A 25,238-nucleotide genomic window follows, 5' to 3' on the forward strand; every position below is an offset into this window, starting at 1 on the left:
CTCTCAAAAGAAGTCATCCCATAGTCTGCCCGAGTACATCTGAGAAAGCACTTAATGACTCAGATGTAGCTTGATCAAAATCTCTTTTTCGAGATTTATATCCAGATTTGCTTTTATCTTTTGTTTGCTTTATTTATTTTTTTAAAAAAGGTTCTTCACTTCTTCTCAGTGAACACAAACAAGGTGAAAAATTAAACTGTAAAAGTTACCCTTCATATAAAAGAGATGATACAACAATTCAGGCATTTTTGGACTCCAACACAATGGAGAGTCAGATAACCCAAAAGTTAGAACTGCGCAATGTAGTTTTCTCCCCAGAAGAAGAAAGGATGTCATTTTTGTCACTTCCAGTTTTTGCCTGCATTATTGCCAGCCACATTCTCCTGAATTTGTTTTGAAAGCTTTAATGTACAAAATGGCAGTGAGGCAGAATTGAGTAAAATTGTATCTGACTGCTTTCACTGTTTCTGCTAATTAAATAATATATACTGATGCCAGGGGGCCACAGCCCTAACATTAGAAGGTCTGTGCCCAGATAAGGTACAGGCTGTGCACCTCATCCAGCCTGGCACCTAGCTAGTTGCTAACTAGCTAGACAAATTTTCCTGGTACCTCACAAAACATTGTGAAGAAACAACAGTAATCCTAAAATATAAGTAACTATACACACATATCACAGTAAGTCAGTAATAAACTTTCTGCCAATGCATTCAATGTTTCTTTTCCCTGTGCTTTACAATTTGTAATAGTTATTCACTGGTAGAGAAGTATTCTTGATCAACCAGAGAGAGAGAAATACCATCTTAAATAGTTCAGTGTGAAAAGAACACAAGTGAACCCCACCATATATCAGTCAGAGAATGAATATTTAATATTCATTGATCACAACTAAATACTGAATTACCTATTTACTGTAACACAGTCTTAAATGTATTATCTTTGAGTAGGAATTAAATTAAATTAATTCTTTGGGACCATGAAACAATAAATAATTTAAAATGTGTAGGTCTCTTTAAATTAAGTTGTGATGAAGTAGAAGAAAACAATTGGACTAACGTATACTTAATGAAATTATAATACTAAAACACAATAATAATAATAATAATAATAATACCGTACTTTCCGGCATATAAGATGACTTTTGAGAGCGTTGAAATCAGCGCCGAAGTCGGGGATCGTCTTATACGCGAGTCGTCTTATACGCCGGAAATAATGGTAGTTTCTGGCGTATAAGACGTCTTTCTAGGCATGCGACTTGGCGTCAAAGTCGGGGGTTGTCTTATACACCGGGTCGCCTTATATGCTGGAATATACGGTAATAATAATAAAGTTGGAAGGGACCTTGGAGGTCATCGAGTCCAACTCCCTGCTCTGGCAGGAACCCTATACCATTTCAGACAAATGGCTGTCTAGTCTCTTCTTAAAAACTTCCAGTGTTGGAGCATTCACCACTTCTGGAGGCAGGTTGTTCCATTGGTTAATTGTTCTAACTGTCAGGAAGTTTCTCCTTAGTTCTAGGTTGCTTCTCTCCTAATCAGTTTCCATCCGTTGCTTCTCATCCTGCCTTCAGGTGCCTTGGAAAATAGCTTGACTCCCTCTTCTTTGTGGCAGCCCGAGATATTGGAACACTTGCCAATTCTGTTACCCAAATTTCAGCAGCTAATAATATTTTAGTAATAGATCATTGCCAGGACAACTCTGACATTTAAACCACTTGTTTATAAGACCACAATAAATAATATCAGGAATTAGAAAATTATGTCTGTAGTCTAGTAATACCAAATCAATCAAAATATTTTACACTGTGATGTTTTAGGCTTCATATAAAATTTTATCAGAAAGAATTCTATGTTTATTTTATAGGAACAGGATGAATGCTCAAACTCTGGAAATAATTTCATGTTTAAAACAAAAATGGAGCAAAAAACACATACAAACCCCAACACACTGGATTTTCTATACAATGTTTTTAGTTAAACTAGGATACTGATTATCTGCTTATGTAGTATACAAAAACTTAACTGGATACATTTCTTTAAAATGTTTCAGTACCTTGTCTTCCCTCATCATTGGTAAACAAACCAGCATCACTACTGCTGAGGCTGCTGGATTCACTGTGACAATAGGGAAAAAGAAAAGATCAGAAATACAATTGATATCTTCAGTCATAAAATTTTAAACAGGCAAGATTGCACTCAGATGAAACTTAAGCCTTAACAAAATCTAAAAGAAAATAGGATATTATTTTTTAAAAAAGAAAGATCAAACTGCAAATATCACTGTTCCATTAACTACAGAACATATTATTTTTGGCACATAAAACCACAGGAATCTAATGGGACTCTGACAGTAAGCCAGATGTGACTGCAAAGAGGTGCTGACACAATTGATGCATTTTATTATCTGCTTCCATCAAATGCTCACTGTTCCTTTCTTATATTGTGCTATTCAGCTTGATCCTAAAATCATTGCTCATTTAAAAAAAAAGGAAGAAAAAGGGAAAAAAGGAGGGAATCTGAGTAAAACTATTTCAGGTTTTTGTTACATGAAAAATAAGTATCCCACGTCAGAATAACTATTCTTAACATTTGGAAATATTATGGACCTACCTCATAAATGTTCATTGCAATTCTATTATTTAATTTAAAAAGAAGACCTTTTATAGAATGCTGTCTTTTAAATCAAAGTAAAAGGTCTCTTGAGAAATACAAGAAAAAATCAATATTAACAAAAAACAAAATACAATCCAGCTTTCTGCTACTTTCTAATTTCTGTTTCTCATACCATATTTTTATATTCATTATCCAAATGCTTTACATGTGTCAGTAAAAAATGTAGAAAATTTTGTACAAATGTACAAATTCAGATTTAATATTATGAACATTTAATAGTGTAAAACAGCATCAGGACCCAGAATGCAATCAATGTCCAAACATTTCAAATATTCTGCAGTAAGTAGTCCTGAGTTTTAAAACTTATCAAAATATCACTGTCGATGAATGACTGTTTCAAACAAATAATTCTTATTTTTCTAAAAGAAATAAAAAATTAAAATCGCACAACAATTTGAAATACGCTTGTTATTTGAAATGTAATTATGACCAACAAATGGGAGCCTTTAACATTTGCACTGAATTTTCAGTTCTGTTCAGCTGAGATTAATTCCCATCTATTTATAAGTCCTAAAGAGAATAACTTTACTTCATCAATATGTTGATACTGTATCCAGTAATTTAATACAATATAATCCTACATTTTAACTTTTTAAAGTTCTTAACTTTGCTGTCCATATTTTTTTTTTTAAATTATATCTGTGAACTGGGTTATTTCATAGATTTTAGCAATTTGATTATTTGGTTTTCTTTAAAGTGTGTTTTTAAACTTTTAAAACTGTATTATACATAACTGGATGCTTAATTACCTCACGTACCCAAATTGAAAAAGAAATGCTGTGACTTTCATCAATTCTGGTAAAGATTTGGAAATTGTCGTTAATAATCCTAAAAATTCACCTGTGTTCAGTAACATTCACCTCTCCACAAAGGGTTTCCTTAATTGTAAATTAGAAATTAGCATAGTCTACGTCTGCAGGTAAGTAAGTGACAATTATAACCAGGAAAGAATTCTGATCATATCTAGTAGGGATTCAGTAATCTTCCATTCATCGTATCTAGCCAGAACTGAACTGCAATGCTGACTGCAATAATAAGGATTGGACTTAAAACTATCAAAAGCTTCACAATGCCAGTTAGCTTAGTAACTGTATAATTGTGCAGTCACATGACTGCATCTTCCACAGCAGCTCTTGGTTTTCTCTTTTGGTGCTAATTTATAATGTCCATAAGTAGTATCTTTGATTTTTATATATGTTAAAAATTCTTTTTAATATTTCAGTGCATGTATGTCTTATCTAGGAGAGCTCTTCTCAAAAGCAGAACAGGAACAATTTTGCCACGAAAACATCAAATTAGAAATGTCCTTTATAAATGCTTATGGAGGTTTTTTAATTAAGATTTTAAGGAAGTCCTTTCAAAATTCTTCCAATGATTCTTTTAAGTTGGCAATTTTATTGTATACAAAAGTTAGGATATACTGAAAATTGCTTACAACCAGTCTACCTATTGATCTATTTACCTCTGTTAGTGCAGAGATTGATTTACTGTGGTTTTCAAGGTTTCAGACAGATCTTTTTTTCCAACCACTATTTAAGTAGTCAGGGATTGAAATGGCTTGCCAAGCACATGCTACACCTGTGAACTGCACCCTATTTCTAACTTGTTATGAGTTGTTAAATGTCTTTTTTCCTATGCTAAAGGGAAGAGGAGGCAAATGTTTCAGTAAATAACTATTGTAGGATGAAAGTCATTGTACTAAAAGGGAAAAACATTAGCAACAACATAGAGATAGTGTAATATAAATCATACTGGAAAAAATATGATTTATATTACAGTTTATAAATGTCAACATGTTGCCCCTCACAATTTGTGTCCTCATTTTACTGATCTTGGAAGAATGGAAGGCCGAGTCAACCTTGAGCTGGTCAGGATCGAACTCCTGGCTGTGGATAAAGTTAGCCTGCAGTACTGCATTCTAATCACTGTGCCACCATGGCTTTTACTTCCTTTACAATCCTATATTCTTTAGCTCTGCAGTTCTTCAGATTACTATTAATATAGAGAGAGCCACCACAATATTTACTTTTCATCCTTATCCTGAAATCATTAGCTTACTGATATTCCAGTAAAGAGCCTTAGAAAGCAGGCTTCTTGCCAACTTGGCTCTTCCTATGATAAAGATGGAAATTCATCAATAAAAAGGCTGAGCCATATAGCTGGTTATTTAAATATAAACCCTGAGCTATCAAATACATAGAGAGAAAAGGGGAATCAAATATATAAAAATACCCTTGTTAATTTAGAATTTGCTATCAGCATAGAACAAGTGGAATTCTGGTTTGAAAAACACTGTGATGCATCTCACAAGAACAGTTGTGGTAGTGATGGTGAAAAACAGAATATATTTTATTGCAATATTTTCTAATGCTTGGTAAATTCTTTTTTAAACATGACATAGTTGGGAGTGGATAAAAGTATCCAGGACTGTGAGTTTAAAAGAAATGTAAACATCTACAATGAAGTATTTAAAAGGAAATAAACAATTGTATTCTGCCAACTTTATACATTTAAAACTTTTAATTAAAATTTGCAATAGTTGCCCTTACTTCCCATTTTAACAGGAAGTAAAAAAAATGAGTCACAGGAAAAAAAAACCAAGGCGGCTAAATTTATTTTACTGAAATCCTCTGCATACTTGTTTGACAATAAGTACCACCGACCCCTGTAACTTACAAATTAGGCCAAATAGAATAGCATTGCACAGGAATTTTACCCTTGTACTTTTTGTGGTGAAAGATTTAATGCAGAATGGCAAAAAGACTTTAATTTTTTAAAAAATAGTTCAACTTTGGCAGTATACTACAGAATTCTAAAGCAAAATATAATACTTTAACATAAGGACAGCACCACAATAATCTAAATTTTATAATTAAAAGAAAAACTGAAAACAACCTGTCGCTCATGTTTTCATCTGAGCCTTTTTGCTCTTCATACTCCATTTTATCCTTGTTCACAGGATTGATTTCATCATTCTCTATGACCACGCCTTCATCCAAAATGTCTGGGCCTTGCCTATTTGCTGCAAGCTTTCTTTTTTTAACTTTACTCTTTGATAGTTCTTGATGGGAGCAAGATTTGTTGTCATTGTCCATTTCCTGGTCCTTAATATTGCCTTGTTGGGGCAACGTAATTTTGTTTGTTACTTCAGAAGGTAGATCAATTGCCATTCGTTTCACCTTTCGACGTCTACGCAGAGTCCTATTACCTACATTGTCAACAGCTAGATCAGGTTCATGCCACAGAGGTCTTTTGCCTCTTAGGTTATTTAAATTTGAATTTGGTCTGCGTTTTGCAACCAACACTTGGTCATCAGAATCACTGTGGTCTTTCTTATTAGCAGCATAGTTCTCTCTATAATCCTTGTTTGGCTCTTCAAGGCTGGAATCAGAACCTTCACTTAAACAATGTCCAGTCTCCCAGGGATGATGTGAATTAAACGAACGTCTTTTCCTTCCCCTTCTCTTTCGAGCCTGGCGTTTTAGAAGACATGAGATGCTGCGAGAATGATCACCCGTATCTGCAAAGCCACCTCTTGCTTGCTCTGAACTTTCTTCCAGTGCAGAGACTAGATCGTGAACTAGCTCCTCCATAGTTTTACTAAAATGCCTGTAAATAGCAAAAAAAAAAAAAAGCCATTTCTAGTTAATTAATATCTTGTTATAGTGACTGTTTTAGAAAGAACTACCCTCTAAGCTTTTTTTGCTCTAATCACTTACCTATCGGAAAGTAAGTAAAACAGAAATAATAAAAAAAAACCTATCCCCAAATCAGGCCTTTTATTCTTATGCAAAGCCCTACAAGAGCAAAACACTATCTTGCCTTTGTCTGAGTCTCGGGGGAAAAAATATAATAAAGCATTATAAATTGTGAAAACTTTGCAGAATTTACTTGTCCTATTTTTCCTTTTTCAAGAACAAGAGATAGACAGACATCCACGTTTGTTGGGAAGTATATTTAGGAAAAGGAAGGATTCAGTAAGTAGTTATAGATAACAAGAGAAAAAAAATGTCTCCAGAATAAAATATCACAGAATATTTTTTCTGATGCTTCATGTTTCCTTCACATAAAACTTAAACTTAACAAAACCATAACAGTTAATAGAGCTATTAAATAGATTTAAGTGGTAAGGTACCAGTTTAGCACAATGATTAATTAAGAAACAAAACTTTGTATGCTATAATTTCATTTCCGATCTTAAAGTGAAAATTAGAAAGACATTCAAAACACAAAGACAGAGAACAGAATAGTTTAGTTTAGTTTTACTTTATTCTAAGAGATTATATAAAAAAGATAATTTATACATTTGTTATTACTAATTTATAAAACAATTAATTTATTTGTTTGATTTATATCCTGCTTTTCCAGGATTGTAAAGCAATTTTCATGGAAATGTCCTTTCATTTTAACCCCACAACATATATTTACATAGTCATTCCATATATAGAGAGACTAATTACACTCAATTTAGTATTTCCTTAATCATAGAGTTTCACCATTTAAAATATTTTAAATGGTGTTTTGTTCTCAGTTATCCATGTTGCTAGGCTGGACAAATGTTTTTTGTCAGCAATCGTAAACTGTGACTAATATTTAAACTAGCTAGTAATGTGCTTTTCAGACCACAAAAATCAATTACGTCTATATTTTACCCTCTGAATGATATAATCCAAGAAAAAACAAAAGAGAAATGAGATAGGGCTGCAGGATAGTTATAACATTCTTAATTATAATGAAAGAACAGTACAGTATAAAATAGATACGAGCATAAATAAACCGTGTAAATTTAGCTGAAACACCCTCTACTTACAGGTACCTCTTCTTATTCATGCAGTCTTTTTTTCCAATCCTAATATCTGCCCTATAGTTTGTGCATCATTTGAAAAAACTATGGTAAAGTCTGATATGTTCACGAGATAGGGCAATAAGTACTGTGAGTTATTCAATGTCATATTTTTGTTTCGAATTTGATCTCTGAAGATAGTTGCTGAGAAATCCCATTAAAATCATTTTATGATGGATGCAGGAAATAGATTGGCTTGTCTGTCTCTTAAAAATGCAACTTGAATCATATTGATGATATTGCATCAGCTAAAAGAAACCTGTTACATGTTGAAGGATGAAAAGAAAGCTGAATAAACTGTAACCCAAAATTTTGATCCTCTTGGCCTCTTTTAAGGCATTGAAAATCTGGCTTTGAGCCTGGGCCCACAGGGTATATGAAAGGTCAAGTTTCCTAGCTATACTGGTATTTATGATTTTTTTTCGTGAAGGAGATGTTTGGTATAGAAATATAAATAAAAATATTGAATTTACATTATATTGTAATTGTTTTAACTGTTTTATGATCATTCGCCACCAAAAGTCACTTAATTGTGATGGATGACTATAGAAACTGAATAAATAAATAAATAAAAATATGAAGTCATATAATCATCTAATGATTTGTTCAATGTTCAGCATATTGTACTTTTACCCATTTATTTTACCCGTATCAAAAACGTAGCTTTATGCTTTAAGTTATACCTCATAAACTTCTCTCAAGGATTGTATATTTCATCTTTACTAGGCTTTACACCATAGAACTACATGGAAATTCAGGATATATCATTATAAAAACGCAAGCAAAAATGTATTTTAAAATGTGTTTCAATTAAAGTCAGAGTCTTTTCATTTCTGGACTGTGTATTGTTTAAAAGAAAACAGTGAGGTAAAGCTATTATTCTATTTATAAAATAGAGAACTTTCTAACAAATTAATTGATAGAAAAACAAAGCACTCCTCTTTCCAATAATTACCTCTGGAAAGGAGGAGGTTTGTCTTAACGTTTGCTGAAAAAATGGTGTGGAAAATAAACAAAGGAGCAGGATACAAATGACTGCAAGCACTGCTGCTTAAAAAGTAGATACTTTTGGAGAAAAGTATGCATGCCTTGAATATTAGATTAAAAATAACTACTGCCTGGGAAAGGGTGTTTTTATGATACCTAAACGGAAGTTTGCTTTTTTCTTTTTCTTTTCAGTTCAGTTAGGTCTTCTCATGCCCACAGATTCAGCTTTGATTTTCTGTAATTTTTTCCTTCTTCTATAGCTAATGTTGTTCCATATCTCATAGTATATTATATTCTTTTTCTTACTTGTTATTTCTGCTTGTAAGTGTACAAATGTTCTCTGTACGTGCATGTATTTGAATTTTTATGTATGACAGATGTTTAGTATACACAAATGGAAGATAAATTTATTTTTATTTGCTTTTTCCCCCCCAAAGCACTTAAATTTTTACTGGTACCTTTTAATTCAATGTCTGATTTTTGTTCTCTCCTTTTTTGGATTCTGACATGTATATGCACACACATATAACAATGTCACATGTACACATTTATTAGGTAAGAGAATCTGCAGAGGAGGCCTCAGTCAGGCTTAGCAACCCTAGCCTAACAATATGTGGGAAGCTGAATTTGACACAGATTTTTGCCTCCAGTTTTACACACAGATAAATATCCCATCTACTCCTGCTTTGGATAAGGGGGGGGGGGAGAGAGAGACTGTCTTAAATTAAGTTATCTTCCTTTATACTCAATGCAGCACTTTTGAGGTAAGGTTATAAATGGAACACATTTTACATAAGGTTTTATTTATTTATTTATTTATTTATTTATTTATTTATGAGACTTATATACCGCTTTAAGTGCAAGCACTCTCTAAGCGGTGTACACCAGTAAGCAATGTATATGTATATTTACATTGCCCCCAACAATCTGGGTCCTCATTTTACCTACCCCGGAAGGATGGAAGGCTGAGTCAACCTTGAGCCGGTGAGATTTGAACCGCTGACCTGCTGAACACAGTCAGCTAAAGTGGCCTGCAGTACTGCACTCTAACTGCTGCACCACCTCGGCTCCTATTTACAGTTGGATGATGACAATTATTTATTAAATAAACAGGCAGTTTACAGTTAAAAAATAAAAAAATAAAGAGAAAATCCTATTTGTCTGGACAACCATGTACCATGTACCAAAAAGCACAACAAATAACTATTCCTCATGCACTCTATCCCAAGGTCCAGGAGAAAACCTAAGTTGTTAAAGACTTCTGGACATCACCACTGTGACAACTACAGACAATTCTAGGGGGATCTCATTTCAGAGAGTAGATGCTTCTTGAGTCATAACAGATGGCATTGTTTGATCAAGAGAGCCCAAAGCACACCAACGTAGCCCTATCTTACTGGAAAGGCACCAGCCAAGGAAGATAAGCAGTCCCTCAAATAAGCTGGCCCTATGCCATGGTAGGTAATAAGCAATACCTTGAATTATGGCTGGTTGGTTTATATTAAAGTATGTAAGGCTAAAAAGTTCCGAGGAAAGGGGGAAGATTATAGAAATATTAGTTAGGATTGAAAAGTAGAAAGGTGGGTTTGTGGTCAGCTATAGATATTAGGCGTATGAGTAGTTGACTGGCCATTATCAGGCTGGGCCCTTATACCTTACAAATCAAGAGGTTGTGACAGCTGTCACTCTTGTCCTTTGTTCTTATTATTTCCAGAAAAAATTACTACAATGTGCATTCCACGTGGGGCTGCCCTTGAAGGCTATCTGGAAATTACAATTGGGCAAAATGCAGTAATCTATACACTGACTAGTGTGAATTGATTCAGCAAAGTAAAATCTATATCGAAGGAATGCAGTACCTTGCAAAAGGTTTCAGAGTACAAGTCAAGGGGCTGGTTTTAACCTATAAAACTCTATAGGGTATAAACTCAGAATATCTACAAGATTGTCTTCTTCAATTTGATATTGGCCAGTCTGTTCATGAGAGGGTGCTACAGATTCCTTCAGTCTGGAAAATTAAATTGGTGGAGTTACAGAAGCAGTGCTTCTCCCGAACAATGCCACCTCTAAGATCAAGCTCACATCTACTTTAATCAGCTACTCCAACTAACCTTAAGGAGAATAATATCTTCTTTGTTTGCCATCTGTTTGGAAGTGTGCTTATATATATATATCACTGATTTTTTTAATGGGTAGTTACAATGAGACACTATGATTTTACTGCGTTATGACTTAGGTTTGTGAACCCCTAGTAATGTCCAGTTGTAGTCCAGTAATAGAAGATGAATAAATAAAAATAATGAACCACTTGCTATTTACAGTGGCGCTTAAATGTTTGTAACCTTGTTGAATTTTCAATGTTTCTGTATAAATATGACCTAAACAGTATTCTCCAAGCAAGTCCAAAACTAGATAAAAAGAATCCAATTAAACAAATAAGTAAAGAACATTATACTTGTTCATTTTGTTGAGAAAAATGATCCAATATTAGTTTGTGGCTGGCAAAAATAGAGAAACTTCTAGAATTATCAGTTCATTTAAAGGAGAAATTAGAATCAAGTGTTTCAATCAATGGGATAATAATCAAGTTTGAGTGTGGGAGGTCCTGCCTTATTTAAAGTGTATTAATACAGGGATATGGAAATGTGTCATGGCTTGAACAAAGGAGATTTCCGAGGGCCTCTGACAAGCTGTTGTTCGTTGTCACTATGCTGGAAATGAGTGCAAACTATTTCCAAAGGAGCAGTTGACCAACCAAGATCACACCAAGAATAAAGGATGGATTATTCTACCATGTTTCAAAGAAACTTAGGGTAATGTCTAATGAACCAAAGGCCTCTCTTGCATTGGCTGAATGTCAGTGTTATGTGAACACCATCCGGAGAACAATGAACAACAATGGTATGTGCGTGTATGGCAGGATTGCAAGGAGAAAAAAATTGCTGCCCATCTGCAGTTTATGAAAGACCATGCAGATAAGCCAGAAGCCTATTAAGAATATTCTGTGGATGGATGAGACCAAAATAGAACTTTCTGGTTTAATGAAAAGATAAATTTGGTGAAAGGCAAACACTCCATCCTGCATAAAAGCCTTATTCCATTTGTGAAATTTGATGGCAGTATCATGGTTCGAGCCTGCTTTTGCTGTCTTTGGATCAGGATGGCTTGCCATCATTGATAGACTATGAATTCTGAATGGTAACAGAAAATTCTATAGTAAAGTGTCAGCCTACTCTGTTCATGGACATAAGCTTAAGAGAAAGTGGGTCATGCAGCAAGATGATCCAAAACAGACAAGTCATGCAATCAAAGGATGGTTAAAGGGGGAGAAAAGTAATGTTTTGGAATGGCCAAATAAAAGTCCTTCCTATAAAAGTGTTTTAGATAATATTTATACAGAAATATTAAATTCAAACAGATTCACAAACTTTAAAGCACCAGTGTATTATAGAAGGTGTTCCATGAATGGAGGCCAGGGATTATTATGCTCTGCCCATAAAATGAATCAAGTTTATAACATTATTTAGATAGCACCATAGAGTTAAACCTCCCTTTTATGAATCAACATTTTTCAATTATCTCACACTTTAACTGTGCTCTATATTCCCTACAATTTTTTCTCTAGCCTTATTTATGTGCAATTAAAGAAAATTAGCTTTTTAACCTCTACTATATGAAAACAAGCATTCTGGATCACTTGTAGATGTGTCAAAAATTTCTGTGCTATTCTTTTATCTGTCTACAGCATACATTTTATATAATTTGCTTTAACAGTAAAGACTTACCAATTTCAGTACTTATCATATATTTTTTAATTATAAAATGGAATTTTTCCTTATTTTTTCCTTGCCAGATTTGCAGTAGCTCCTATTCTTGTACTGTCACATAAATACATTATTAACCTCTTTGGATCCTTCTGAATTTCACCATGCATTCATGAAAAGTCAACAAGAAAGAGCCAGTTTGGTTCTAATGATTAGGGCAGCAGCCTAGTCCTATGAGGTGTAGTTCCACCTTAGGTGTAAAAGCTGACTGGGCCAGTCACTCTTTCAGTCCATGAAGTCAGGCCTGGGCCAGTTGGTCAATTCCTATCACAATCAATATATGAACACTTGAAACAAACAAACCCTAATTTGCCGAAAATGCTAGGTGGAAAAAAAATCATGAATAGTCAACAGATGTGTTAGGATCTGCAGTAATATTTTTTTCTTATGTTACATTTATTCTTTTATCATACTTCTGTTGTATAGTATTTCTGAAGGCACTGTATAAGTTTGCAAAGGAAAAACAAGTTTTGCCCTATCTTTCTGGCTTTCCTTCTATACTTACATGCTGCGAGCACCTAAGACAACCATATAAAAAATAGAGCAAGAAAGAAGCAAATAATTCAGCTGCTAAAAATGACTTCATGGCCTATTTTTTTTTTAAAGGATGTTTACTCTTGTAGTAAAAGAAGTGCTGGTTGGTTCCCAAAATACCATCCTGTTCATAGGTATACCTTTGACAGCAACCATACAAATCACTCCTTAAATTCTGATCACTCCTACGTGGGTAATGTTTTCTGGTACCTAGCATGATCCAATGCAAGTAAATGCAGGACAACCTCTTACAAGTTTGTAACAGAGGGAACTTCAGCAGATGCTCAAGCTAATCCTCCTTTTCCAAACCAAGGATTCAAACCAAGGAGCAACCCTTTCCCTTGCATTCTCATTCAGAGAACATGCTAAAAGCCTTTAAACCTCAACTTTTCCCCTTTTCCTTATGTTTGGAGATTCACACATAGGTCACCAGCTTCTTCCACAAGGCCCTAAAGCCAGTCTCATCCAGGAGACTTAAAGGAAAACATCGAGAAATGATAAGACGAGTCTCCATGGTGCAGCTGCTCTACTTGATTTTCGAAGAATAATCTACGCAAAGCTCGTAGGTCATGGCTCCGCTCCTTCGACGCCAACTCTACTTCCAGGGCAACCAGCCCGGTCGGACTTTAACACTTAAGATCGCCCCTCTTCCTCCGCCCCATGGCTAGCCGTCCTCTGCCCCCGCTCGCGACCCTGTTCCCCGCCCCTCACCAGCTCTTTCTGGCGGCCGGAGGTCTGCTCGGGTTGGGCTGAGCCACCCGGAACATGTACTCAGCGCCCGCAGTCGGCCGCTCCCTGAGGAGACAGGTGCCGCTTTGCAGAATTCGGGAAGGAGGAGGAGGAAGAGGAGGAAGATGATGGTTGACCGGGCCGCGGACGGACTGCCGCACGTCTCACTCCTTCACGATGGTATCCCGGAAGCACCTTCGGCGCTGGAAGGAAACCGGTCTCGACCATGACTGCTTCTCTGTAGGGATGGGAAACAACAGTGAGGGAGCTGTCTCCCCCTCGCCGCCACTTCGCCTAACTTATTACCCCCTTTCAGCTCGCGGACTTAAATCCGCAGCTTCTCTCTCCGCCTCTCTCTCTTTCTCTCCCAACATAAGTTGTATCTTTCTCCCTCTCTGCAACTGGGCTCAGTTGGTACGATCCAGTTGCCATGACGAAAATTTGTACACCATCCCTGGGAGCCGGCTGGGAGGGGGGAAGATGGCCACTTTGGCCCGGCTGCAAGAGCGGCTACCGAGCTTCAAGGAGGAGTATTTCAGTAGAAACAGGTAACTCGGGCCTCCTTCCCGAGACTCTTGTATTATTCGGCCAGAAGCGATTCTCCTCCTCGTCCCTGAGATGATTCCAGGTTTGCGGGTGCTGCTGCTTCTTTTTTTTTCTGGCCAAGAAGTATCGAGAATTTCCACCCCGCGAAGTCGAGTTCACACGTGTTGCCTGTGAATAAGTCATCGTGGTAACATAAGAGTAATAAGGAACGCAGGTGGAAAGAATAGGGAAGGGCGAGTTTCTCATAAGAGTTGAAAGGGAATGGCGTTCATGTTGTGCAAAACTTCAGCTTGCAAACGGGTAATGATGCTCCCCCCCCCCTTCTAAAAGTAAAGTCTCCCCCAGAAGTATAGAGTGTGGCTTCTTCATTCCCATGACTGTTAACTTCACCAAATTCATCTTGGAGAAAAAGAGAAGGCACCTACTTCTGCATTTGTCCATCATCTTTAGCATTAAAAAGAGTGTCTTGGCTCTTTCTAGATGTCATGGGAATCTTGACACCTTTCAATAACAGTAGAAAACAGTGTGTCTAAACAGTTCTTTAAGGAATAAAGTTGACAACAGCCTGAGGACACACAACTTGTTTGCCCTTGGTTAATCATATGAGGGGAGGGGAGAGTTGCATTGCAATATGACAGAAGTCAACTCATTGACTGGGTTAGCAGAACATGCAAGGCTAAAATGTGATTGGCTAGTTTGTGGCTATTTTCTCCAAATAGCTGGCTTTGTGTGTAAAACTCTGAATTTTTAAAAAATTAATATGGCCATAGGCAGGGCTTTTTTTCTCATAGAATGCCCAGAATGGAGTTCCGGCACCTTTTTTGGATGGAACCTTATAGGGTAGGCAAGGCGGGTTGTATGACGTGTGTGAGTTCTGGCCCCTTTTTTTTTTTTTTTTTTTTTTTTTAGAAAAATAGCACTGGCCATAGGAATAAATGTGAATATTGCCATAATCACATAGTAGATAAAGAGATAAAATTTGTCTTTTTTTTTTTGTTTAGTATGGGCAGCAAAGTGACTATGAATGGTTCAGAATTTATCTGGTGGTGTTCTTTGGCCCAACAAGGAGATCATATTATATTCATTTTGTATTGCTGTTCTATTTACCAGTGCATTTCTAGATCTAGTTCGAAGTTCTGGTGATGATCTCTAAGCTACAAATGATTTGGGGCAGTGGTATGAATAATTATTGACTGATTATGTACCATGAAATCCTTGTCAACTCTTGGCGTCCGCATAGATTTTCTTCATGGCAATCTCTCCTTAACCAAGTCTTTCAGTCTTCCAACTATGCCACAATCACCACTGTAATGGAGTCCATTGACCTTGCTGCTGGTTCTCCTCTTTTTTTCCCAACTTTCCAGCAGCTGAGGCTCTCTAGAGAGCTAGGTCTCCGCATAATAAGTACAAAATAGGATAATTTGTACCTTGAATGAGACTTTTGGGTTGATTTGTTCAGTGATACTTTTGTTTGTTTTCTAGACTGTTCACAGTATTCTCAGGAGTCTTCTCCAACACCCAGTTCAAAAGCATGTACATTCTTCCTATCTTGCTTCTTCAAAATGTAACTTTCACTTGCATAGACTGTCATAGGGAATACCTTGGCTTGCACAATTCTATAGATATATAGAGAGACATCACAGCACTTGAATATATTTTCTAAGACATTCATGGCTGCTCTACCAAGTCCTAGTCTGCCACACATTTCTTGACTGCTAAATAAATATACTCATGATTTAAGAATTTTTTCAGAAGTCCTACTTCAATAAAATCAATAGGGTTGTTTGGGACTAAATAGAGGATCTTTAGTGGCTTCTAATGTTTCAAATCCATATGTGACTGGCTTCATATGTAAATGTGTTTGAAAGCACTTCAAAAAGAAACTTGCATGGTCTAACTTCTTTTTTAATATTTCAAATATTTTTCAATATATTTTTGAAATATCTATATATTTAAATATTTATATTTATTTATATCCCATTTTTATTATTTTTACAAAAAAGCAGTGAACATAGCCAACATATCTTCCTCCTCCTATTTTCCCCACAACAACAACCCTTTGAGTTGAGTTGCACTGAGAGAGAATGACAGATCCCATATACTACTAAAACTCCATGTCTGATTGTTTGGTGCTTCATGGGGCAAGAATTTTTGAATCAACATAAAAAAAAAGTGCAAAGAAGAGCAACAAAGATGACTAGGGGACTGGAGGCTAAAACATATGAAGAATGGTTGCAGGAATTGGGTATGTCTAGTCTAATGAAAAGAAGGGCTAGGGTGTGACAGTGCTTAAGATGAGGGGAGTCAACCTATTCACCAAAGGCCCTGAAGGCAGAACAAAAAGCAATAGATGGAAACTAATCAAAGAGAGAACCAACCTAGAACTAAGGAGCAATTTCCTGATAGTTAATTCTTGCCTCCAGAAGTTGTGGGTGCTCCAACACTGGAGGTTTTTGAGAAGAGATTGGAAAATCATTTGTCTGAAATGATATAGGGTGTCCTGCTTTAGCAGGGGGTTGGACTAGAAGATATCCAAGATCCTTTCCAGCTTTGTTATTCTGTTATTCTGCTTCAGTCCTGCCACGGTGCCACAGTCAGCTTCTGTCATGTGATCATTTGCAATATTCCCTGCCAGCTTCCTACAAAGTCAGGGGGAAGCTGGCAGGAAGTTGAAAGTCACTCCCGCTCCCACTCATCTGTGGTGATTCCATTTCTCTGTTTAACTAAGGAAATAATAATAATAATAATAATAATAATAATAATAATAATAATAGTAAAGTTGGAAGGGACCTTGGAGGTCATCTAGTCCAACCCCCTGCTCGGGCAGGAAACCCTACACCATTTCGGACAAATATTTCTGAAAAGATGACCCAACAGCCTGCAGTTGTCTAGTGGGTATATAAATATAAGATCCTAGGCCTTGTACTCTTCAGTGTTTTCTTAGGCAGAATATTTAGCAGATTCAAAGAAACAAAACAAAGTGGGATAACTTGACTATTACAATTGTACAGGCTAAAAAGGCAAAGACATACAGAGAATAAAAGAGAAAAAAGACAAAGGAGATTGGCCCCATCATTAGATAAAAACAGAATCCAATATACAAATGACATTCATAAAACTACCTGAACCATTGACTGAAAATAAGAACAAGAACGGAAAACTAACACAATTTTAAACTATTTTATTCCCTTTATAATTAGCTGCCATAGCTACCACTGCTTTTGCTCTAATCTTCCTTGCTGCAACAACATCCAGTTCTGCTTGCTGAATTATATATACCAGTTAGACTGATATAACCGTAGATAAATAAATTGAATTCTTCATGCCAAGTATAATTTACAGATCAATACATAATAATAATAATAATAATCCCCCAGTGAGGCACTACCTTGACGTGGTTGTGGGGCTTGTGTACTCTGAGGAAGATGAGAGCTATGCCAGCGGTTCAACCATACTGGACAGGTCTCATCAGAGGAGTCAGACAAAGAGTGTCTCTCCCATAAAAAATATGGTGAGACGTAAATTTCAGAATGCCATACCGGCTCGGATGTCGCCCGGGTTAACAAGGTCCACGCTAGATATTGGAGTTCCTGGATATCTGGTGAAAAATGGGTTACAGGACTCAGGACTGTTGGCTGAGCAACCAGGGCCAGCAGCTGCAGAACTACTGGAAGAAAAGGTGTTTACCCGTCGCAGATACACAGTGATGGAAAACAAAGAAATAATGATCTGTTACTACAGATCAAGTCCAACAAGAAGAGGATATCTAAAACGAATGCACCAGTTCTGGAAAGAACAACATCCAGAATCAGAAATAACAGAACAGAGACTAGCAGATCAACGCCGATTTATAACACGAAATAAAGTATTCACAGAAACAGAATTGGACGAACTGCAAAGGTTTACCCAGGGCAAAGAAATCAAAGCCTTACCAGAAGTAATTCAGAATGTAGAGGCAAACCAGGGGGAGTTGGCAGTGAAGGAATCCAGCAGAGATATACAACTGTTCTCATTTGGAAACCAGGCACCTCTACCTCAGGAAGAACAAAACCCTCTAACTAAAGAAATAAAAGAATTGAAACAAAGAATAACTGAGCATCTAGAACAGCACAAAAACAACAGAATAAGACTACCTGCATTGAAGCTTGTTCCAAAGAAACAGCTAGCACAAGCATTAAAAGATGCAAATACTGCAATATCAAGTATAAGCACCAATTCACTGCAAGAAACAAACCAACTAATGTACAGCACAGCTGCAGTTATAACAGAATACCTGGGATGCAAAATCAACAAAAAAGAAAAACAAACAAACAGTGCACCAGAAAAATGGAAGGTTAGACTAGAAAATAAGATCAGCAAGTTAAGATCACATGCAAGCAAGCTAGAACAGATGAAAGAAAAGAAGCTGAAGAACAAGAAGACCAAAGAATACCTAATCAAGAAATACCACTTAGAAACAAGGAAGATCAAGGAAGCACTGGAAATAATAAAGCAACAAATAACAGCTATAGCCAGGAAAATCAGTAGATATGAAGCTCGAATTGCAAACTATAGGCAGAACCTCCAATTTCGATCCAATCAGAAACGTTTCTACCAATCCATCAATGGAGAAACTGCAAGGAATCAGTCAGTACCTGACAAGGAAGAAACAGTGCAGTTCTGGAAGCAGATATGGGATAACCCAAAGAAATACAACAAGGATGCGGCTTGGTTAAAAGAGGTGGATGCAAATAAAACAGAAGTTGAAATGAAAGAACTAGTAATAACAACAAAAATTGTAGAAAAAAGAGCAAAGAAAATCAAAAATTGGTCAGCACCAGGTGAAGATGAACTGCATGGGTTTTGGTTGAAACATCTAACTGTTATACACCCACTCATTGCCAAGCAGTTCAACAATATACTACAAGGAGGAGAAATTGAAAAGTGGCTAACAACTGGGAAAACCTACCTAATAATGAAAAATCCAGCAAAAGGGGCAACACCAGGTAACTACAGGCCAATTACCTGCTTACCAACAACTTTCAAATTACTAACTGGTGTAGTAGCTGATGCAGTGCAACAGCATCTAGTTGAAAACAATCTCTTTCCACCTGAGCAGAAAGGAAACCGCCCCAATAGCAGAGGAACAAAAGATCAACTCCTAATAGACAAAATGATCTTGGAAAACTGCAAGAGAAGGAAGACCAACCTGAATGTGGCATGGATTGACTACAAAAAGGCATTTGACTCTCTGCCACATGATTGGATAATAAAGTGCCTAGAAATAACAGGAGTCAGTAGAAACATCAGAAAATTTGTGCAAAGATCGATGGCACAATGGAAGACACAGTTGCAGATCAATGGTGAGAGGCTGGGAGAGGTTAATATCAAGAGAGGAATATTTCAAGGAGATTCATTATCACCATTACTATTTGTTATTGCACTGTTTCCTCTGTCAACAATACTGAATAACTCAGGACATGGCTATCAAACATCAAAAACATCTGCCAGACTATCCCACCTCCTTTATATGGATGATCTGAAGCTGTATGGAAAAACATCATCTGAAATAGAATCGCTGCTCAACACTGTCCGTATATATAGCCAAGATATTGTAATGGAGTTTGGCTTGGACAAATGTGCCACACTTACTATCAAACAAGGAAAAATAATGAAAACTGAAGGAATCAAGATGCCCCACGAAAATAACATTAAGAGTCTGGATGAGGAAGAGTACTACAAATACTTGGGTATCCTTCAAGCTGACAACATCAAGCACACTGAAGTCAAGAAAAAGATTAGAGGTGAATACATCAAGAGAGTGAAGAAGATCTTAAAATCCAAACTCAATGGAGGAAATACCATAAAGGCAATCAACACCTGGGCAATCCCAGTCATTAGGTACACAGCTGGAATAGTGGACTGGACTCAAGCAGAACTAAAAGCAATGGATAGGCAGACCAGAAAAATAATGACAATGAATCATGCCCTTCATCCACGCAGTGACATTGATAGACTTTATCTACCAAGGCAAATAGGTGGGCGTGGAATGCTACAAGTACATCAGATGGTTGAAGAAGAAAAAATGGCTTTGGAAGAATATCTGAAGAACAATGATGAAGATGCACTGAAATTAGTATATCAGGAAGGCTTACTAACTACTGGAGAGACCAAACTGGCCTACAAGAAAGACCAAATGAAGAACAGAATAGAGGCATGGGAAGACAAAGCACTACATGGCCAATACATGAAAAAAATAGCTGGGAAAGCAGATAATAATAAAACCTGGCAATGGCTAAGAGCAGGAAAATTGAAGAAAGAGACCGAGGGACTAATTCTGGCTGCACAAGACCAAGCCTTAAGGACAAATGCATACAAAGTCAAAATTGAGAAGACAGCAACAGACAGTAAGTGCCGCCTATGCAAAGAAGCTGAAGAAACAGTGGACCACTTGGTAAGCTGTTGCAAGAAGATTGCACAGACTGATTACAAGCAGCGGCATGACAAAGTAGCAACAATGGTGCATTGGAAGATCTGCAAAAAATATCATTTGCCTGTAAGCAAAAACTGGTGGGATCATAAAATAGAGAAAGTCATAGAAAATGATAAAATTAAACTGCTCTGGGACTTCAGAATTCAAACAGACAAGCACCTGCAACATAACACCCCAGACTTAACAATTGTCGATAAGAAAGACAAAAAAGTCTGGATAGTGGACGTGGCAGTGCCTGGAGATAGCAGAATAGAAGAGAAAGAACTGGAGAAGATAACAAAATACAAAGACCTACAAATAGAAATAGAAAGACTGTGGCAAAAGCAAGCAAGGGTAGTACCAATAGTCATAGGCTCCTTGGGTGCAATCCCAAAACAACTGGAGCACCACTTGAACACCATTGGCATTGACAAATTCGCTATTAGTCAATTGCAAAAGGCGGCCTTATTAGGAACTGCTTCCATCCTGCGACGATATCTGTAATACCATCAAACATCCACATCTGCCTATCCCAGGTCCTGGGTAAGGACTCGATAGGTAGACAAAATGCCAAATCCAGTCTGAACATCTGGCTGACTGTGCGATGGTCAATAATAATAATAATAGTAAAGTTGAAAAGGCTCTTGGAGGTCATCTAGTCCAAGCCCCTGCTCAGGCAGGAAACCCTATACCATTTCAGACAAATGGCTGTCTAGTCTCTTCTTAAAAACTTCTCCTTAGTTCTAGGTTGTTTCTCTCCTTGCTTAGTTTCCACCCGTTGCTTCTTATCCTGCCTTCAGGCACCTTGGAAAATAGCTTGACAATGTGGCAGCCCCTGAGATATTGGAACACTGCTATCATGTCCCCCCTCGTCCTTCTCTTCATTAAACTAGACATACCCAATTCCAGCAGCCGTTCCTTATATCTTTTAGCCTCCAGTCCCCTAATCATCTTTGTTGCTCTTCTCTGTACTCTTTCTAGAGTCTCAACATCTTTTTTGCATCGCAGTGACCAAAACTGGATGCAGTATTCTAAGTGTGGCCTTACCAAGGCATTGTAAAGTGGTATTAACACTTCACGTGATCTTGATTCTATCCCTCTGTTAATGCAGGCTAGCACTGTGTTGGCCTTTTTGGCAGCTGCAGCACACTGCTGGCTCATATTTAGGTTATTGTTCACTAGGACTCCGAGGTCCCTCTCACAGTTACTGCTATTGAGCAAGGTACCCCCTATACTATACCTGTGCATTTGGTTTTTCTTGCCTAAATGTAGAACCTTGCTTTTCTCACCATTGTATTTCATTTTGTTAGATAGTGCCCAGTGTTCAAGTCTGTCCAGATCCTTCTGTATCTTAAGCCCATCTTCTGGAGTGTTGGTTATTCCTGCCAGCTTGGTGTCGTCTGCAAATTTGATGAGTTCCCCATCTATCCCCTCACCCAAATCGTTGATGAAGATGTTGAAGAGTACTGGGCCCAGAACAGAGCCCTGGGGCACCCCACTACACACTTCCCTCCATGTAGATGCATTAAATCTTTTGCCCTCAGAACAAGATAAATAAGGGTTTCATTGCAAGTTCCCCCTTGTACCTCTTATCCAGATATGATGAAGGCATTTATTTAAAGCAAGGGTCTAAAAAAAACATGCCTCAAGTAGAAATCTGTCAAAGCCTGAAGATAGGTGGACTTTCTATTACAGATAGTTCTCATTTAATGACCATTTGTTCAGCTACTACTTGAAGTTATGGAGGCACTGAATAAATGATAATTACACCCAATACCCAAAGTTATGGCCATGGCAGCACCCCACAGTCATGATCAAAATTTGGGTGCTTGGTAGCTGCCCTGTCCTTCATTGTCTCTGTTGTCCCTGCCAATCTGTGCTCCACTGGCCTTGCCACCCTAATTTCCAGTGGAACTGCTGCCGTGGGCTTCCAGCACCTTCCAAAGTGTCGTAAGAAGGCTGCACACAATTTGTACAAGGCTCACATTGCCTTGGGAGGAAAGCCTGGTGTGACCTGCCGCTGTCTCATGAAAGTCCAGCCAGGCATGCCTCAGCAGCAGTGGGAAGTAAAAGAAAATGAAAGTCAGCTGGGGCTGATAGGGCAGCAGAGGCAACAGAAAAAATGGTGGCCAAAAGAGCAGAAATGGGGGCAGATAGGTGGTTGGGGAGAATTGAAAAGAAATCAATTCCTTACCTTACTGAGGCTCAAGGCTTGGAGGAACCAAGCCAGGAATGACCTGGTTTGGGGTGGGTTCTTGCCTAATAATCACAGAGGATTCAGTTAGTAATGGCAATGGGAAGAGCTGGAATTGGGCCATCAAGAGCTGAAGTCAAATGGCATTAGACTTTACAACTACCTCATTTAACAATGGAAATTCTGATCACAATTCCTGTCATTAACCAGGAATTACATGTACACAATTTAGTCAAAACATTTTAGAAAATTCTGTGTTATAAATTGTGCACCAAATTTGGAGAAAGTCCACCAAGTGAAGCCACTTCCTCATTGTAGGGGAGGGAGTATTGCGAGTTATCTTGAGGACTACATGCAGTGGTCCTAAGAGTGGTAAAAAAGTATTAAATAAATAAAGGTACTTGATTTAATAAAAATAATACTACTTGCTTATTCTGATATTCAATATAAATAATCACAGTACAAATTCTGAAAGTTAACTCTTGTGCTTTTAGGTGTTTAGATGCATACAGAAAAAGAGAATATTATGCTGCTGTAAAAATTCAGAGTTGGTTTCGAGGGTGCAAAGTCCGGGCATACATCAGGTAATTTAAGTTGTGCCTATAAACATTATAAATATGTTTACGTGAAAACAAATATACATGCCTACTTAGAATAGAGATCACTTTTCTTCAGAGGTATGTATAGAATAAAAGTTTTAATAAACTTTATGCAGCATAAATATGGAAATAAATATAATTATACTTTGAGACTTACTTAATTTAACTTTCAGATTCAGGAACCACCTCCCACTGAACTGTAGTTTTATCAACAATTTTTTAAACAATGATGCTTTGTTGAATGATTTTGTTCCTTTGAAAAGGATTGGGTAAAGATTGGTTTGGAAAACTTGAAATAAAAGAGGCAATCAATAAAAGCCCAGCTTCTTTATTTGCAGGAATATTAAGCAGGCTTGTTAGGAATGTTAAGATTCAAACCTCAAAATTTCCTCTTTATTTCTACCTTTGTTGCTGTGATTTTTCTTGTCTAATTTCTAAATCCTTTTTTACATGAAAGGGGAAGTTTAGGTTTAATGTTCATTTTCTTACAAAATGTAGAAAAGGATTGCAATTTTTTTTCCATGTTTGCTGCTGTTTGAAATTGGTTAACAGGAAAGAAGTATTGAAACCTATATGTAGGGGGCTAGTACAAGAACAAGAACATTTGTTATATAATCAACAACCATTTTGTTGATTATATGACAAATTAATATTGAAAAGGTCATGTTTTAAACAGCATTAAGAATTATATTCAACATGCTATATTGAATGTAACTATCAAGAGAGTATCTCTCAAGATACACTATTCAGAATACAAATTGTTCTGAAACTGAAATTGATAAAATTGATACTGAAATTTCATATTCAGAAACTTAAAAGCCATAAAAATCTCTTATTAATTTGCAGTATTATATCCTTATTAAAGTATTTTGTTTTAGGTATCTGAACAAGATGATGGTATTTATTCAGAAATGGTGGCGGGGTTATCAAGGGCGGAAAAAATTCAGAAAAATGCTGGAGGTAAAATTATGTTTCTAAAACTATATTTTAAATTTTCCATAATTTGCACCAGCACAAACTAGGTGCAATTATTTCATTGGAACAAATGTTTAATATATTATGTATTTTCAATTTCTGCATTTTTGGTCATGCATGAGTGTTTAGATATTTGAAAAATAAAGTAAATAGGCTCAGTTAAAAAAGAAATAAATCTTATATTTTTGCTGTTTCGATTTTGCGCATTGCAGAACAGGATCTCATTGCTTCCTTGTGCTACTACTCTGTTATTCAGCAGTAACCACCGAATCTTGCTACTTTTGTCAGGTGCCAAAGTATTGTTGCACGTTCCAGCCTTTTTGGGTGTGTATGTGCCATCAAATGTCTGTAGAAAAGGAGTGAGGCTTGTTGCACAACATTGCAGTTCTACTCTCATCAGTTCAATCTTCCCTCCATCCCTATGGACACTGCTGCTATTGTTTAGCATTCCTAGCAGATAGCACAACTGACTAGCCTTATATGGGATTTGAAGTTAAGCAGAAGGAGGCTTAATAGTATAGATACTGCTCCTTTAGCAACTGCCTCAGATAACAACTGTTCACAAATATAGTACTAGTAAACAGTAATAAAAAAATAATTTTCTGATCAATGCATGAATTCACAACAACAAAAGCACTCAGTGTGAAACGATTAAGGTTTAAGCCACAACCATGAGCTGGTGGGAGATCAACTAATTAAGGTCACAAAACTGAGCATTTTAATTTGCAGTTAGCACATTTTAGGAAAGTGCTGCGTTAGAGAGAAAAGCAGATTCTTGTTCTACAAGGACGGCAAAAAAGGGGGGAAAAACCAAGCACCAGGGACAGGACATTATAAGAAAGAACTTCATTTGAATGAGATGGCAGCAACCAGCAATCTTTGCA

At 36.9% G+C, this 25,238-nt stretch overlaps 2 protein-coding genes across 6 annotated transcripts in view; one reads left to right on the top strand and one right to left on the bottom strand.

Annotated features, from left to right (window-relative positions):
* GPATCH2 (G-patch domain containing 2) overlaps nucleotides 1–13,900 on the bottom strand; it is a 58,609-nt gene extending 44,709 nt beyond the window's left edge. For 2 of the 4 annotated variants that reach the window (XM_039340395.1, XM_039340394.1), the window contains exons 1-3: nucleotides 13,572–13,892; nucleotides 5,568–6,281; nucleotides 2,053–2,114 (exon numbers count right to left, since the gene is read on the bottom strand). In XM_039340395.1, the coding sequence (XP_039196329.1) occupies nucleotides 2,053–2,114; nucleotides 5,568–6,281; nucleotides 13,572–13,627 (832 nt within the window). In that variant the 5' untranslated portion in view covers nucleotides 13,628–13,892. Of the gene's footprint in view, nucleotides 1–2,052; nucleotides 2,115–5,567; nucleotides 6,282–13,571 lie in introns of all 4 variants that reach the window. The other 2 variants (XM_039340393.1, XM_039340392.1) reach the window with 2 other exon arrangements.
* A 90-nt stretch (nucleotides 13,901–13,990) lies between these two features.
* SPATA17 (spermatogenesis associated 17) overlaps nucleotides 13,991–25,238 on the top strand; it is a 91,446-nt gene continuing 80,198 nt past the window's right edge. Inside the window, exons 1-3 of one of the 2 annotated variants that reach the window (XM_039340390.1) lie at nucleotides 13,991–14,137; nucleotides 23,275–23,364; nucleotides 24,258–24,339. In XM_039340390.1, the coding sequence (XP_039196324.1) occupies nucleotides 14,070–14,137; nucleotides 23,275–23,364; nucleotides 24,258–24,339 (240 nt within the window). In that variant the 5' untranslated portion in view covers nucleotides 13,991–14,069. Of the gene's footprint in view, nucleotides 14,218–23,274; nucleotides 23,365–24,257; nucleotides 24,340–25,238 lie in introns of both variants that reach the window. The other variant, XM_039340391.1, reaches the window with a different exon arrangement.

The sequence above is a fragment of the Crotalus tigris genome, unplaced genomic scaffold (assembly GCF_016545835.1).
Source record: "Crotalus tigris isolate CLP2741 ecotype Arizona unplaced genomic scaffold, ASM1654583v1 scf7180000017744.3724543626:3957646, whole genome shotgun sequence".
NCBI classification, from domain to species: domain Eukaryota; kingdom Metazoa; phylum Chordata; class Lepidosauria; order Squamata; family Viperidae; genus Crotalus; species Crotalus tigris.